The 17,808-nt window shown below is 43.3% G+C and overlaps 1 protein-coding gene across 2 annotated transcripts; it reads left to right on the forward strand.

Annotated features, from left to right (window-relative positions):
• The first annotated feature begins 252 nt into the window (after positions 1–252).
• On the forward strand, positions 253–16,133 carry PI16 (peptidase inhibitor 16). 2 transcript variants are annotated; one of them, XM_007483806.3, is made up of 6 exons: positions 358–553; positions 10,492–10,713; positions 12,092–12,201; positions 12,490–12,578; positions 14,119–14,550; positions 14,881–16,133. In XM_007483806.3, exons 1-6 carry the CDS (start codon positions 395–397, stop codon positions 14,976–14,978), a joined length of 1,110 nt encoding a protein of 369 aa, XP_007483868.1. In that variant the 5' UTR covers positions 358–394; the 3' UTR covers positions 14,979–16,133. The 2 variants fall into 2 exon arrangements, with proteins under 2 accessions (XP_007483869.1, XP_007483868.1); XM_007483807.3 differs by lacking the exon at positions 14,119–14,550 and having other exon boundaries at positions 253–553.
• Positions 16,134–17,808: the final 1,675 nt, after the last annotated feature.

Genomic DNA, 17,808 nt, shown 5'->3' on the forward strand with positions numbered 1-17,808 from the left:
CACTGGGCTGGGAGGGCTCTTGTCATCCACCAGTACACCCCACATCTAGGGTGGAACTTTGAAACTCAGAGCACTTGACCTGAACCTTCCCTCTCCTCCTCCACACTCCTCCCCGCATCCCCAATCACAGACAAGACATTTTGCCAAGGATTCTGATACTCTGACGGGACACTTAGCCTTGGCCGGCTTCCAAAGATCCATTCTGTGAGCTGGGCGGGGTGCACAAGTGGAAGGGGCTCGGGACAGAGGAGCCCCACATGAGCAGTCCCAGCCAGGGGTGTTGCTCGTTTGGGGAGGAAGGGAGGAGGGAGGGAGGAGGGAGGGAGGGGCTTTGGGCCCTTTTTAAGCCCAGCTGCCGGACCCCTAGATTTGCCGGAGCTGGAGAGAGGGCAGGATGCAGAGCTCCCACTGCCTCCCAGTTGTGCTCCTCCTCTGCCTAACAGCTGCCCAGCGGAGCTGTTGCCTAAATGAGGAAGAAAAGCAAATGATGGTAGAACTGCACAACCTGTATCGCTCCCAGGTGTCCCCACCTGCCGCCAACATGCTGAACATGGTAAGCCGCGGAAGACCCTCCCTGCCACCAAATGCAAAGCTCCCCAAGAGGGCCAAGGAGGCTCTAATGAGGTTACCAAGTGTTCTCCTTCTCCCCGGAGGGATCGGGGGCAGCAAGGTGCCCGGGGCTGACCACAGGCAGAACACCTGGGTTCTCCTCATGGATGATCGAAATCATCTTGCTTGCCTTCTCCGTGGGTGTGGGAAGTGGTGGGAGGGAAGGACGGACGGAAGGAGAGAACTGGCAACTCAACATTTAAAAAAGGAAAAGAATCTTCAAAAGAAACAAATATTTAAAATATATACAATCGATGGATTATATATGATATATAATATGTTTATATTAGATGTACTATATTATATGTATAACATAGTATATATAATGTAATACATAATATATTATATATAAAATAAATAATAAAATGTATTATATTATGTATATATACTTACATATATTTGTATTATATATAATATATTTTATATAATAAAAATAAAGAATATTAAATGTATTATTATATATTATATTTATATATGCTTACATATAATGTTTGTATCATATAATATATTATAATATAATAAAAACAAATAATATAAAATATATTATATATGCTTATATATAATGTTTACATTATATAATATATTATATGATAAAAATAAATAATATAAAATATTTTATTATATATTTATATATACTTATATAGAATATACTTATACATAATATATTATAATATGAAAAATGAATAATATAAAATATGTTTATTACATATTATATTCATATGTTCTTATATATTATAATATAATGAAAATAAATACTACAAATATATTTTAATACATTATATATGACATATTATAATATAATAAAAATAAATAATAAATATATTAAAGTCTAAAATTAAACAAAAAAGACGTAGGTTCTAGTTTCAGCTCTGCTGCTGCTTAGCTGTGTGGCCTTATAACTAAGTTACTAAACCTCACTGGGTCCTAATTTCCAGCTGTAAAATAGGGATAAGATGGTTTGGCCTTGCCTAACTCACAGGGCTTGTGTGGCCCTGGACAAATCACTTAATTCCTGTTTGCCTCTGTTTCCCCATCTGTAAAAAGTTTGTTGTAAGGATCAAACAAGATAATAATTGTGAAGCACTTAGCACAGTGCCTGGCACGTAGAGGGTGCCAAGTAAGTGTTAGCTATCATTGGTTATTACTCAACAGATGGACTCATTCTTTAAAGGCAGATTATTTCATCCCAATGGAAGGCCTATGACTTAGACAAAATGATCAGGGTCATGCAGAGAGCCAGCCCGAGTCCCTTTTGGCCACTAGTCTGACCCGTGGCCTTGGAGAAGTAGCTTTCTCTGTCTGGACCTCAGTTTCCTCATCTGCAAAATGAAAGCCACAGTAATGTCCCAGCCAACTCTCAGGATCCCACCTGTATATCACACTCCTATTGGGTCTCTCTGCTGCTGTCTGATGGGAGCCTTGCTTCTCAGAATTCATGAAAACAGAGGGTGGCACATAGAGGCAGCCTCTACTCTCAGTGGAGAAAAAAGAACCCTGGACCAGGAGTCCAGACCCCTGGGTTCCGATGTTAGCTCTGCTGGGGACATGATAGGCGATCTGGGATAATTTTCTGGACTTAGTTTCTCCGCTTTTAAAATAATTGAGGGCAGCTGGGTGGCTCAGTGGATGGAGAACCAGACTAGAGACAGGAGATCCTGGGTTCAACTCTGGCCTCAGACACTTCCCAGCTGTGTGACCCTGGGCAAGTCACTTGACCCCCATTGCCTAGTCCTTACCGATTTTCTGCCTTGAAACTAGTACACAGTATTGTGTGAAGGTAAGTGTTTAAAAAAAAAAATCAGGTGCTAAAGAAGGGCCCAGGGGAAGCTAGGTGGTACAGGGGACAGAGCACTGGGCCTGAAAGAGCACAGTTCAAATCTAGCCTCAGACACTTCCTAGTTGGGTGGCTTTGGGCAAATCACTTCACTCCATTAGCCTCAGTTTCCTCATCTGTAAAATAAGCTGGAGAAGGAAGTGGCAAACTACTAGCTGTGTGACTCTGGGCAAGTCACTTCACCAAGTATGCCTCAGTTTCCTACTCTGTCAAATGAGCTGGAGAAAGAAATGGCAAACCACTAGCTGTGTGACTCTGGGCAAGTCACTTCACCAAGTATGCCTCAGTTTCCTACTCTGTCAAATGAGCTGGAGAAAGAAATGGCAAACCACTAGCTGTGTGACTCTGGGCAAGTCACTTTACCAAGTATGCCTCAGTTTCCTACTCTGTCAAATGAGCTGGAGAAAAAAAATGGCAAACCACTAGCTGTGTGACCCTGGACAGGTCACTTCAACAAGTTTGCCTCAGTTTCCTACTCTGTCAAATGAGCTGGAAAAGGAAATGGCAAACCACTCCAGTGTCCCCAAATGAGGTCACTAAAAGTCTGACAGGATTGAAAATGACTCAGAATCTGCATTTCTCCTTTTGTGGGGAGGCACACTTTGGACATTGGAAACCCATCCTCTAAGAGATAGTGGAGTGTCAATAGTCACTTGCATTCAAATCCTCCCTGTCACTCACTACCTGTGACTGGGCAAGCTATTAAACCTCTCTGGGTCTGTTTCCTCCGATATAAAATGGGAAGGATGGATTAAATGGTCTCTAAGATCACTCGCTTTCAGAGATCAATAAATACTATTTTCCTTCACACATTTTCCATGTCTCCTAAGCACTGACTTTTCCAGATGCCTGGAATGAACTCCCTCATTTTTATGCTTACCTTCTGTTTTAGAATGAATACTGTGTATTGGTTCCAAGACAGAAGATCAGTAAGGGCTAAGCAAGGGGGATTAAGTGACTTGCCCAGGGTCACACAGCTGAGGCCACATTTGAACCCAGGATGTCCTGTCTCTAGGCCTGGCTCTCCATCTACTGAATCACCTAGCTGCCACCCCCCCCCCCTCATTTTTATATCTTAGAAAACCAAACTTCTTTAAGACAACTCAAGTGACTGGGGTGGGGGCAGAGGGAAGTGGTGAGGTCAGGGGGGCAGTTATTTAATTGTTTATTTAATAATAATTGAATAATTAGTTATTCAATCATTTCAGTGGTGCCCCACTCTTTTTGACCCCAGTTGAGGTTTTTCTTGGCAATGATCCTAGAACTTTGCCATTTCCTTCTCCAGCTTATTTTACAGATGAGGAAACTGAGGCAAACAGGGTAAAGTGACCTGTCCAGGGTCACCCAGCTAGTAAGTGTCAGAGAGAGGCCAGATTTGAACTCACAAAGATAAGTCTCCCTGACTCTAGGCCCACCACTCTATCCACTGAGCCATCTAGTTGCCCCCTGTTATCAGTACTCTCCTGCTGAAAAAAAAAATCACTTTATCATTTTCACATTTTCTTTATCTGTATATATTTTGTATTGACTTATCTGTGTGCATGTTCTCTCCCCTGGTAGAACAGAAGCTTCTTGAGGGCAGGAACCATCTCCTAGTTCTCTTTTACCTCACCAGGGCCTAGCCCAAAGGAGTGGAACCGCACACTGGTTAAGTCCTTTGCTCCCTCCAAACCACTATTATTTAGTTGAAAGAAAACTGGGTCTGGGGGCAAAAGGCCAGGGTTGGGAGGGAAAGGGTTGAGCAGCTTCTTTTCTTCTCTGCCCCTTCGTTTTCTCATCTAGTAAGATCAGGATTCTGCTGCTCCCACCGGCGACCTTCTGAAGTTGTGAGGATTGAAACAATAATATTTGGAAGAGACCTTGTCAATGGCGATGATTGTTAAGAGCTGATTATCGGGGCAGCTGGGTGGCTCAGTGGACAGAGAGCCAGGTCTGGAGACCGGAGACCCTGGGTTTCAATCTGGCCTCACCTTAGCTGGGTGACCCTGGGCAAGTCACTTAACTTGTTTGCCTCAGTTTCCTCCTCTGGAAAAGGACCTGGAAAAGGAAATGGCAAACCATTCCAGGATCTCTGCTAAGAAAATCCTACATATGGTCATGAAGAGACAACAAGGAGGAGGGTTAAGGTTTTAGGGATCCTGGGGTACTTTGCATTTTAAGAAAGGATACAGAGAAACCTGAAAGTCTTTAACTCCTGAAGGAATGACTCTTAACAGTAGGGTTTCAGGCAGTGGAATCATGCATTTGGCAGAGTTGATGTTGCCCCATCTTCTTTTCCCTGCCCTCTTCTCCCTGGAGGGTCCCCAGAATCCCTCTCAGCAGTGCCCTGGAAGTGTGTCTGACTCTCTGGCTGCTTGGCTGGTGGCCCAGGATGCAGGAAATGGCTCCATAAGGGTGGAGCCGGGACCAGGAGCCAGGAGAACCTTTTTCCAAGCCCATCAGGCAAAGCCAAAGCATCATGGAGATTAATTGGATCCAGTTTCCCCAGGGCTTTGGGCTGGGAGGTCTGGTTAATTCCTTCACTGGCTCAGTTTGTCCCACCCCTCCCTGACCAGATGCAGTCAGTCTGGCCTCTCCATGTCCCTCCCTTGGGCCTTAAACATAAGCACAATGGACAGTCACCTAAAAGGATGGGATCCAGTCTCGCCTCAAGACGGACCATTGCTATAAAGAATAAATGGCACAGGATGTAGAATCAGGGGCCTGGGTTCAAATACAACCCAGGTGACCTTGGGTAAATGGCTTCCCCTTTATTGGTCTTACTGTAAAACAAGGGATTGGACTAAGGTCCCTTCCAGTCTTGGGCAGCTAGGTGGCCCAATGGATGGAGTATGGGACTTGGAAACAGGAAGACTCCTCTTTGTGAGCTCAAATCTAGCCTCATACATTTCCTAGCTATGTGACCCTGGAAAAGTCACTTTACCTTGTTGGCCTCAGTTTCCTCATCTGCAAAATGAGCTGGAGAAGGAAGTGGCAAACCACCAGGAAAACCCCGAATGGGTTAACAAAGAATTGGACCCAACCGAACAACAACAATGACCCTTCTAGTTTTAGAACCTAGGATCCTAGATTTCCTACTCTTACTCCTATGCCTCTCTTACTGTCAAAGTGCCTGAAAGTCTACCATTAGAGAGTAATTCCTTTGGGTCCTTAAAGCTTTTCCATATTCCCATCATCCTATGGGATTAGTTAACATCAAATCTGGCAAGACATTTGCAGTAGTAATACAAGATGGAAGTCCAGCAGGAATAAAGGAGATGGTTGGGAAGGGCTAGGAGAGAAGAGGAAAAGCATTTGATGGGAGGGAAGAAAGTAGATGCACAGGCAGGTTTGCTTTTTTGTCCAGAAGTGGGGGATGGGGGAAATTGGGGGAGATGGAGAGTGGTGACTTCCAGGGAACAAGGATGCTGAGGCATGTGGGATTCGTTCTCTTGGGCGTCCGCAAGGTGGCGCAATAACCGCACACAGCTTTTCCCAACTACTCAAGAGAAAAAATAACACCCCAAGAGAGCCTGGAGTTCTTTTGGAGATTCTGGGTGATTCTTCATGAATTTGGGGCTTTTGGAAACTTAGAACATGTGAACCCACCCATGAGAACCTATTAGAACCAGTGGAGAACTCTCTGGACATGACGATTGTGTTTGGGTCCAGATTCAGATCTCCACTGCTTAAGGCCAATCCAAGTGTGTCACATCCATGATGGGGAGGGAATATGGCACAGCCCAATGGTTCACAAACTTTTTTTTTTTTAGCTCTTACCTTCCATCTTAGAACCTATACTGTGTGTATTGGTGCCAAGGCAGCAGAGTGGTAAAGGTGAGGCAGTGAAGGTTCAGTGACTTGCCCAAGGTCAGCTAGGAAGTGTCTGAGGTCAAATTTGAACCCAGGATCTCTCATCTCTAGGCCTGGCTCTCCATCCGTGGAGCCACCCAGCTGCCCCTGGTTTCCAGCCTTTTTGAGTTTGAAGTGCCCTTTATAACATTGAAAATTTTCAACTATCTCCACATATCTGTATCATTATTATCTACTGATTGAGAAAATAACAAAAAATTATTGTGAATTCAGTAACCCTTAAATGACAGGGAAGGTAGGTGACACATTGAATTGAGCTCTGGGCCTGGAGTCAGGAAGTCCTGTGTTCAAATCCAGCTTCAGACACTTTACTAACTGTGTGATACTGGGCAAGTCATTTGACCTTATTTGCCTCAGTTTCCTCACCTGCAAAATAAGCTGGAGAAAAGAAATGGCAAACTAGTCCAATATATTTGCCAAGAAAACCCCAAAAGGGATCATGAAGTATGTGATATTACTAAAAAAGAACAAGCCCTTGGATGAATTAGTATTTTATTAGTCATGACCTCTTGAAAAGGTTAGTATATATTTGTATGACATATATTTTATTTAGTCTACAGAAGGTTTATTGTTTTTCCAACTGGAAATTTTACTGGTGGAGTTAAAAATTCTTTCTACCAATAGAATCATGAATTTAGAGCTGGAAGGGATCCTTATGTGACATTTGCTCTGCAATTTACAATCATAGTGACTTTTGCAAGGTCACAAAGCCATTAGGTGTCAGATGCAGGACCTGAATCCAGGAATTCCTGACCTGAGGCTAGTTCCCTATCTACTAACCTACTACTGCCCCTAGAACGTTTATTTATGGGGACAGCTAGGTGGCACAGTGATAAAAAAGAAAGAAAGAAGGAAAGAGAGAGAAAGAGAAGGAAGGAAAGAAGGAAGGAAGGAAGAAAAAGAAAGAAAGAAAGAAAGAGAGAGAGAGAGAGGAACAGAGGAAAGAAAGGGAGAGAGGGGGAGGGAGGGAAGGAAGGAAGAAAGGAAGGAAGGAAGGAAGGAAGGAAGGAAGAAAGGAAGGAAGGAAGGAAAAGAAAGAAAGAAGGAAAGAGAGAGAAAGAGAAGGAAGGAAAGAAGGAAGGAAGGAAGAAAAAGAAAGAAAAAAGAAAGAAAGAGAGAAAGAAAGAAAGAAAGAAAGAAAGAAAGAAAGAAAGAAAGAAAGAAAGAAAGAAAGAAAGAAAGAAAGAAAGAAAGAAAGAAAGAAAGAAAGAAAGAAAGAAAGAAAGAAAGAGGTCGGAACAGAGGAAAGAAAGGGAGAGAGGAGGAGAGAGGGAAGGAAGGAAGGAAGGAAGGAAGGAAGGAAGGAAGGAAGGAAGGAAGGAAGGAAGGAAGGAAGGAAGGAAGGAAGAAAGGAAGGAAGGAAGGAAGGAAGGAAGGAAAAGAAAGAAAGAAAAAAGAAAAGAAGGGAAGAGTGAAAGAAAGAGAAAAGGAAAGAGAGGAAGAGAAAGAGAGGGGGAGGGAGGAAGGGAAGAAAAGAAAGAAAGAAGAAAAGAAAGAAAGAAAGAAAGAAAGAAAGAAAGAAAGAAAGAAAGAAAGAAAGAAAGAAAGAAAGAAAGAAAGAAAGAAAGAAAGAAAGAAAGAAAGAAAGAAAGAAAGAAAGAAAGAAAGAAAGAAAGAAAGAGGTCGGAACAGAGGAAAGAAAGGGAGAGAGGAGGAGAGAGGGAAGGAAGGAAGGAAGGAAGGAAGGAAGGAAGGAAGGAAGGAAGGAAGGAAGGAAGGAAGGAAGGAAAAGAAAGAAAGAAAAAAGAAAAGAAGGGAAGAGTGAAAGAAAAAGAAAAGGAAAGAGAGGAAGAGAAAGAGAGGGGGAGGGAGGAAGGGAAGAAAAGAAAGAAAGAAAGAAAGAAAGAAAGAAAGAAAGAAAGAAAGAAAGAAAGAAAGAAAGAAAGAAAGAAAGAAAGAAAGAAAGAAAGAAAGAAAGAAAGAAAGAAAGAAAGAAAGAAAGAAAGAAAGAAAGAAAAAGAAAGAAAGAAAGAAAGAAGGAAGGAAAGAAGGAAAGAAAGAAAGAAGGAAGGAAGGAAAGAAGAAAGAATGGAAGAAAGAAGGAAGAAAGAAAAAGAAAGGGAGAGAGAGAGAGAAGGAAGGAAAGACAGAAGGAAGAATTCTGGGAGTTTTTCATCACTTAATTTGTTGTCATCATAGAACTTTTCACACTTGTCCTCATGTTCCTTGTGACATTCTCATTTGAGGGTGGCAACAGACTTGGAGAGGCTCCCCTCACCTTGGCTTTCGTTTCTTTATTTGTGAAAGAAAGAACAGCTTTCCCACAGCTTTTAGTAGCACTGTAGCCAAGTTGACCTCAGGCAATAGGGGAAAGCTGGATAGACTCTGCCCAGGCCAACAGCCAATCCCCATCCTTCCCATAAGACCCAGATTAGACTGATGTCCCTTCCAGCTTTCTATACAGCAAAGATATCTGTTTCTGACAAATACTGGCCATGTGATTCCCACAAAATTTTTGTGTTATGCCATAGGTGGTGCTATGGTTAGTGTTGGACCTGGATTCAGGAAGATCTGAATTGAAATCCTGCCTCTGATATTTACTGACTCTGTGACTCTTTGCCTCAATTTCCTTATCTATAAAATGGTGATAATACCACCACCTATCTCCCAGGGTTGTTGGGAGGAAAAAACGAAATAATATTTAGTTCTGTCCTACTAGAATTTGTGCTTTTTCATGATTTTACATTAAATTATGGAAATCTTGATAGCACAGAGACCAGAACTAAACATATCTATAAAATGAACTACACAACACATGATCACAGCCCTGAACTCAAACATGCCTCCTTATAGCTGAAGGAGCTTGAAAGAATGGGAGTAGGTGCAGGGTGAGGGAAGGGAGAGACATTTTATAAGGTTAATAGAAATCTAAATTTATTAAGCCTTACATGTAGCCTCTTTGGTTTTTAGACTTAGGGTTGAAATATACTATAGTTAGGGTTAGGGTTATCTATCCACAGACTATATATAGGCTGAATTCCTAAAATGAAGTCTTTGAAAAAACAACAACAACAACAACCATATAGGTATCATGGGGCAGCTAGGCAGTTCAGGCCTCAAGACAGGAGGTCCTGGTTCAAATCTGCCTCAGACATTTCCTATCTGTATGACCCTGGGCAAGTCATTTACCCCTAATTGCCTAGCAATTACCAATCTTCTGCCTTGAAAGTGATACTTAGTATTGATTCTAAGGCAGAAGGAAAAGCTTTAAAAATATTTTTATATATAAAAATATATAGAAATATATGTAAAAATATCAAAATATGTAATTTAAATATAGAAGTATGTGCATAAATATAAACATGTATAGAAATATATGAATACATGTAATATCTCATTTATATCTATAAATATGTATATAGATATTAAATATATAGAGAAATACAAAATATATAATTTATGTATAAATATATATAATTTATACATAGAAATATATGTATAAAATATGTGTGTGCATATAAAATATATAGAAATGTATGTATAAATATAAAATATAATTCATATCTAAAATATGTATATGGATATGAATATATAGAAATATAAACAAAATTTGTACATAAAAATATATGTATGAATATAAAAATATATACTATATATGTATATGAATTTTATATATACATGAACATAAACACCAGTTCGTGATTTACACTGATTTTATATGAGATAGATTTTGGAGGTGGATAGTATGGCTTATGTTTAGACCAATGCTACAGAACAGACCAAATTCAGCAAGTATCCATTAATGAATTCAATGGACATTTATTAAGTGCCTACTGTGTGTACAGAGAGCACTGTGCTAGGCAGTGGGAGAGAGATTGTCTACTAATGGGACAAGACCCAAACCCAGCCAACTCTGGTACCCTTTTCTGGACCACAGCATCAGTAATCTGTGGGTGAATGGAATGATTCCTCCCTACTAAAAGAGAAGCATTGGTCATAGCAGTATCTGCCTTCTGCCTAGTGACATACAACTTTACTAAGTGCACCATTTCTTTCATTCAATTCTTAGAATACTCTGAAAGGCAGGCAGGGCGGATATTATTGGCCCCATTTTACAGGCAAGAAGACTGAAACCCAGAGAGATCTAGTGGCTGGGGCCAGGCGCCCTTTCCTCTATGCCCAGAGCCATCCCCCTCATTCCCAATATTAGATCTTGTGTTTCTCCCTGCTTTCCCTAATGCTCCCCACCCTTTCAGAAATGGGATGAGGATCTGGCTGCCTTTGCCAAAACCTATGCCAGCAAGTGTGTGTGGGGGCACAACAAGGATCGGGGCCGACGGGGAGAGAACCTCTTTGCCATCACTGAAGGGGAGATGGACCTACAGTTGGCAGTAGAGCAGTGGTACAACGAGCACGAGCACTACAACCTCAGCAACGCCACTTGTGCGGAAGGACAGATGTGTGGCCACTACACCCAGGTAGGGGGGTGAGGGGAGCAGAACCAGGTCCTCTAAACATCAGCTGTTACTTCTTGTGCACATCGAAATGCCTTAGCTGGGGCCCTGCCAGTCTACTAGAAAGAGAGGGGTCTGAGTGCATGAACATCACTGTCCATGTTCAGATCTATGGTCTGGGGTTTCTTTCTTCTTCCTCCATGTTCTCTGAGGTCAAGCATAAGGGTAACCTGAGGAGCAGCTAGGTGGCTCAGGGGATAGAAACCCAAGTCTGGAGATGGGAGGTGCTGGGTTCAAATCTGGCCTCAAATACTTCCTAGCTGTGTGACCCTGGCCAAGTCACTTAAACATTCATTGCCTAGCCCTTACTGCTCTTCTGCCTTGGAACCAATATTTAGTATTAATTCTAAGACAGAAGGTACGGGTTTAAAAGAAAACAATAAACTCCTCTAGACTGTAGGGCCATTTGGCATCAGATTCTCATCACCACCAGAGGCAACCCAGAGGTTGCCTCAATCTCAGTTGAACCCCTGGACAACAGGATGGTCAGCAGTCCCTGAAATATCTCCCCTCCCTACCACTAGCCTACAAGTCTAACATTTTCACTGAAGGCAAATACCCCAGAGGAGTCATTGTTAAACTCCTAGAATGATGGATCTAAATATTTCAGATGATCTCCAGTCTGATACTGGAAACTTTTCAGAGCAGAGAGGGGGAAAGGGGAATGACTTGGGGTTAGGGTCTTGACACCTCTTCCTCCTCACCTCCCCCCCCCCCCAATCTCTACACGAGTCTAAAATTCCAGTTACAAATTCAGCTCTTTGGCTGAGAATCTTTATTTTTTTAAGATGAAAACTTCACCGTCACCCTCCTCTCCTCTCCTGCCTGCCTCCTTCCCAAGTCACCCTGCTAAAGCATCATGAACACTTTCCTGTGAATCATCGCCATCAGCTAGGACTTAGCTTTGAACTGGGGGTTGGGGTGGAGAGACCATGCTTTTACAAGGAGAGGGAAGGAGAAAATGCTAGAGACAAGTCATTGAGAAGGTATCGAGATGAGTGGAAAGAGTGGAGGCAGGAAGGCCTGAGCTAAAATCTAGCCTCAGACAGGGAATAGCTGGGTGACCCTAAATGGGTCACTTAATCTCTGTTTGCCTTAATCCAAATGGAGAAGGAAATGGCCAACCACTCCAGTACCTTGGCCAGGAAGTATGGCCCATGAGGTCACCAAGAGTCAGATGTGACTGAACGTCCTTGACCTCCCATGGGGATAACACATATTTGTGGGCTGTGAGATGGGGGGTCTTGAGGCAATTGGCTGATGGAGTCCTTGAGTTTTAGGTTTGTGGGGCTCCTGCTGGCTCTGGCCAGAAAGAAAGGCATTTTATTCCGGCTTCTTTCAGGTGGTCTGGGCAAAATCGGAGAGGATTGGCTGTGGTTCTCACTTCTGTGAGAAGCTTGAGGGAGTGATGGAGACTAATGTTCACGTACTAGTCTGCAACTATGAACCCCCGTGAGTGCCCGTCGGAACCTGGGGGAGGGATGGAGGGAAAGGGCAGGAGGGAGGGAGAGGGTGGCCAGCCACCCAATGTGATGAGTTTGGAGTTGGAGGGGAACTTGGCCAACATCACCACAGCTTCATGGATGCCAGAGACAAGACTAAGAGTCACCTAGCCCAACGTTTAGGCCAAAGTCTCTCCCACTTTCACAGGCTGCCCCCTGGAATGGTTGGGAGGTGGGTGGGAAGGAGGTTAGGGAGAATTAGGCTTCCCTTTTCCATCTTCTCCTCCTCCTCTCCCAGGGGGAATGTGAAGGGCCAGAAACCCTATAAAGAGGGACCACAGTGTTCCCAATGCCTGGAGGGCTACAAGTGTAAGAACCAGCTCTGTGGTAAGTAGTGGAGGGGCTGGTGGGGTATCAGTTGGTCATGGAGCATTTAGAGAGTTCTTCTGGATCCTGCCTGCTAGGCCTGGCCCCAGTTGGAGACTCTGTAGGCTAACAAAGTGGAGCTCCTTCCTGCTCCTCTCCAAGGAGACACTAGATAAAAACATAGACCCGGAGGCAGCTAGGTGGCTCAGTGAACAGAGAGTCAAACCTGGAGATGGGACCTCAGATACTTCCTAGCTAGGTCACTTAACCCTGATTGTCTGGCTAGACACTCTCACCACTCTTACCACTCTTCTGCCTTATGAGCAATACTTGGTATTGATTCTAAGATAGAAGGTCAGGGTTTAGGAAAAAGAAGAAGACCTGATGGATCCTGTGCCCTTGGTCTGAGAACTTGCAATGGGGTGAGAGGGGAATGGGCAGAGTGGGAAATAGAAGTGGTAAGGAGGGCCATAGTGGGGAAACTGAGCTTGAGTGACTGGTTCTGGGTATAATTAGAGAGTAAGTTAGAAAGATGAAAATATGAGCAGAGAGGGAAGAAGAAAGGTGGTGGTAGCACATCACTGGAAAGGGGGGAGGCTGTGGATGCATAATTGTGCATCCCGGGAGTGCAACAAGAGTGAGACACATCAGAGAATCAAAGTCGGAAGGAAGGAAACTCGGTGGCAACTAATCCAATCCATCTATCCACAAAAGAAGACCCCACCGTAACCCACTCAAATGCCCATTAGCCTCCTCTTGAAGACCTCTCATCGCCTTTCCAGGGGGCCCATATGCTTCCATACCCCTTCAGGAGCCTCTAGAAAGAGGTCCCTGCCAGACCCTGACCGTGACCTCAAGACATCATCCTTTCTCCCTTGGACATGCCCAAGTCTTAGGGCATATCCTAGAGAAGTCCCATGTCACAGAGATCTCCACTGTTGCCAGCATGTCTATGACTCTTCCTGCCCTTTGAGCCCCATAGTGAGGGGAACAGACTCTGAGCACAGGTTTGCTCAGGTCCTTTGCCTTCTTCTCTCTATGCCCTTTTCACCATCCTCAGAGGGTACCTTTTGCTTCCTCAAAAGGAAGATAGTATCCACCTGGTGTACAGACTCTCTCATACCCATTGAGGCATCTGTGCAGAAACCCAGAGGAATGGAGAGCTCCAGGGAGAGAGCTGGGAGAACAGGGTGGTGTTGGGGGGAATGGTGGGTATTTGGATCCATTCAGGTTTGGAGTCCTAGATAAATATATAAATGTTGATCTTGGTGACAAGCTCTTGAGGAAATTCTTCCTGACATCAAGCTTCAATTGGTCTCTTTGCAACTTCTACCCACCGTTCCTTGGTTCTCAAACAGATGTGATGTCTAATTCCTTTTCCCCCACAAATACTTGGGAGACACCCACCCCTGAGCCTTCTCTGGGCCAAAAATGCCTGGTTCCTTCAATTAACCCTCCCAAGAATCCAAATATAAAGTGCATTACATTTTAGCTGGAGAAGAAAGAGGACTGAGGACCCATAGTCTGGCACTAATGTCCAGCCCTGTTTATTTCTTGTTAGAACCAACCATAGGCCCAGAAGAGGCTGAGGTCTCACCTTCCTTAGCAACTGCAGCCCCCACCTCTATGGCAACTGAGACCTCACCCAACTTGGCGACTGAGGCCCCTCTCTCCCTGGCAACCAAAACCTCAACCTCCCTGAATGAGGGGACCTCCCCCTCCCCTAGGCTAAGTATTGAAACCAGCCTGAAATCATTAGAGACAGAGGCCAGCAAGACAGAGCCAGACAGAGTTGAGCCCACCCAGGATGGACCTCAAGAATTGCTCTCCTCCTCCTCCTCCTCCTTTGAGACTCAGGCTACCACTTCCTTGGCTAATAATAAGCTGGAAGAGGTCCCAGGCACCTCCAACAGTGCTCCCCCTGACCTCCCCCAAGCTGGTGAGGCTAATGCCATGCGTGGGCGCACCCTGGCTCTGAATTCCTCTTTAGAAGGTAAGGCCCACTGCTTCAGTCCTGCCTGACCAGGTCTCCAAGCTGCACGGCTATCCGTCTCTCTCTCTCGTAGTCCTACCCCCCTAGGCCTGGTGCCAAGGAATGCTGGTGGGGCATTCCTGACCTCCTCTACCCCAGCATGTGTAACAGCATGGAACATGTCACCAGCATGCCACATAGGCACTCAGAGCATCCTGCTTCCTCTGCCGTTGGCTCCTGGGGGTCTCCTGTGCACACTTCATGGGGCTGAAAGTGTGTTTGGTAGAAGATGCATGAGCTGGGGAAGGGGGCACACCGACTGGGGCTGACCCGGGTCTCTTTCTTCTCCAGACACAGAAAACGTGATAATTTTGGGGAGGTCCTCCGGCCGTTTGGAATTTTCTCTCTTTGGGCTACTCAGTTGTCTCCTCCTGAGCTACTTCTTCTGAAGGTGCCACCTTTGCACGCCTCGTGCCCACATGTATATGCCGTGCAGCCAAAAGGCCTCGTCTTCTTGGATGGATGGATGGATGCATGCACGCCCTGCTATGGGCCTGGACACACCCTGGATCTACCACCAAGGAATTAGGGTTCTAGTTGAAGAGGCCCACCTACATGCTCACACTGCCCCTCTCTCATGTACGTCCCTTCCTCGCACACATACCCCTGCAGGAGCCTGATGCTGGGGGATGTGGATCATGAGATCAGTACAGGCTCCAAAAACCAGTGAGTCCTCTTAATGGAAATGACCTCAAGACATCATCCCTTCTCCCTTGGACATACCCAAGTCTTAGGGCACGTCCAAGAGATGTCCCATGTCACAGAGATCTCCACTGTTGCCAGCATGTCTGTGGCTCTTCCAGCCCTTCCAGCCCCATAGAGAGGGGAACAAACTGAGCACAGGTTTGCTCAGGTCCTTTGCCTTCTTCCCTCTATGCTCTTTTCACCCTCCTCAAAGAGGGTGCCCTTTGCTTCCCCAAAATGAAAATGGTATCCAACTGGTGGACCGTCTCCCTCATACCCACTGAGGCGTCTGTGCAGAAACCAGAGGAATGGAGAGCTCCAGGGCAGAGAGCTGGGGGAGTGTGTGGTGGGTATTTGGATCCATTAAGATTTGGAGTCCTGGCTAAACATATAAATGTTAATCCTGGTGACAGCCCCTAGGCCTGATTCTGCCCAGATATATATCCATGGGTGGTGGTGCAGTGAGATTTCTCACTTCTTTTTTGAGGTAGGGATTATGCTAAGATGAAGGACAAGCTTCTCCTTGAGCCACAGACAGGAGAAAGCAATCTCAAAGTCCTGAATAAAGTTTGGTCTGAACTAACTTTCTTTCTTTTCTTTTTTTTAACTTTATTTTTTAATTATTTTTCCTCAATTACATTTAGAAACAATTTTGGACATTTGTTTTCTGACCTTTTGAGATTCAGATTCTCTCCCTTCCCACCTCTCCCTCAGTAGATGGTTTATTATGGGTTATACCAGTTCTTTCATGCAATACATATTTCCATCTTCCCTATCCTGTGGCAAAAGACATATGTCACATGTACAATAAAAAAATCATGAAGGAAATAAAGTGAAATATGGTACAGTTTGTTCTGCAATCAGATTCCAACAGTTCTTTCTTTGGCTTTGAATAGTGTTTTTTGTTGTTGCTTTTTTAATCATAAGTCCCTGGGAATCATATTGGGAACTTGTTTCATAGCTGATCATCATATAATATCTGTTTTGTATAAAGCATTCTTCTGGTTCTGCTCATTTCACTTTGCATCAGTTCATATGTCTTTCCAGGTTTTTCTGAACTCTATTTGTCAGTTCTCATGTAACCGTGTAGCCCTTCTTCAGTTGATGGATAGCTCTTCAGTTTCCAGTTCCTTGCCACTACAAAGAGGGCTGCTAAAAATGTTTTTGTACAAGTAGTTCCTTTTCCCTTATCTTTGATCTCTTTGGGATACAGACCCTCTAGTGGTATTGCTGTTAAAAGGTGTGCAGAGTTTGATGACCCTTTGGACATGGTTCCGAATTGCTCTCCAGAATAATTTTCAGTTCAGTTCTTCCAACAGTGTTCTAGTGTCCCAATTTTCCCACATCCCCTCTAATATTTATCATTTTCCTTTTAAGTCAGGTTAGCCAATCTGATAGGTGTGAGGTGATATCTCAGAGTTATTTTAATCTACATTTCTCTAATCAATAGTGATTTGGGGGTGTGAAGTGGTATCTCAGAGTTGTTTTAATTTATATTTCTCTAATAGTGATTTGGAGCATTTTTTCATATGACTATATAGTTTTAATTTCTTTATCTGAGAACTGCTAGTTCATGTCCTTGGACCATTTATCAGTTAGAGACTGTATTGTATTCTTACAACTTTGACTCAGTTCTCTATATATTTGAGAAATAAGTCAGAGACACTTGCTATAAAAATTCTTTTTCAGTTTGCTGTTTCAATTCTATCTTGGTGGCATCGGTTTTGTTTGTACAAAAAATCTTTTAAATTTGATGTAATTTTTTATCATGTTCACTGTCTTTAGTCATAAATTCTTCCCTTACCCATAAGTCTGTTGGTAAACTTTTCCATGTTCCCCTAATTTGTTTATGTCATCACTCTTTATTTCTAGATTCCTTTTGATTTTTATCTTGGTGTATGGTGTGAAATGTTGGTCTGTGCCTAGTTTCTGCCAAATTGTTTTCCAATTTTCCCAGCAGTTTTTGCCAGTGAGTTCTTTCCCCAGTATCTTGGATCTTTGGGTTTATTAAATATTAGGTTATTATAGCTGTTAACTACTATTTGATTTCCTAAATGGCTAAGAAACAGAGTAATCAAATCAATTACTCTGTTTCTTAGCCAGTACCATATTCTTTTTATGATTACCACTTTAGAGTACAGTTTGAAATTGGATATGGCTAGACCACCTTCACATTTTTTTTCATTAATTCCCTTGATATTCTTGACCTTTTGTTCTTCCATGTGAATTTTGTTTTTGTTTTTTTTTTTTTAGTTCTGGAAATAATTTTTGAGTAGTTTAGTATGACACTGATAAAAGTAAATTAATTTGGTAGGATTGTCACTTTGTTTGCATTGGCTCAACCTAAACATGAGCAATTAACATTTTTCTAACTGTTTAAGTCTAACTATTTGTGTGAAGAGTGTTTTATAATTGTGTTCATATAGTTGCTGGATGTTTTGGTAACTATACTCATAGGTACTTATATTGTTTACAGTTATCTTTAGTGGAATTCCTTTTCAATCCCTTGCCATTGAACTTTGTTGGTGGTAAACA

Source organism: Monodelphis domestica, chromosome 2 (genome assembly GCF_027887165.1).
Source record: "Monodelphis domestica isolate mMonDom1 chromosome 2, mMonDom1.pri, whole genome shotgun sequence".
Lineage (NCBI taxonomy): Eukaryota > Metazoa > Chordata > Mammalia > Didelphimorphia > Didelphidae > Monodelphis > Monodelphis domestica.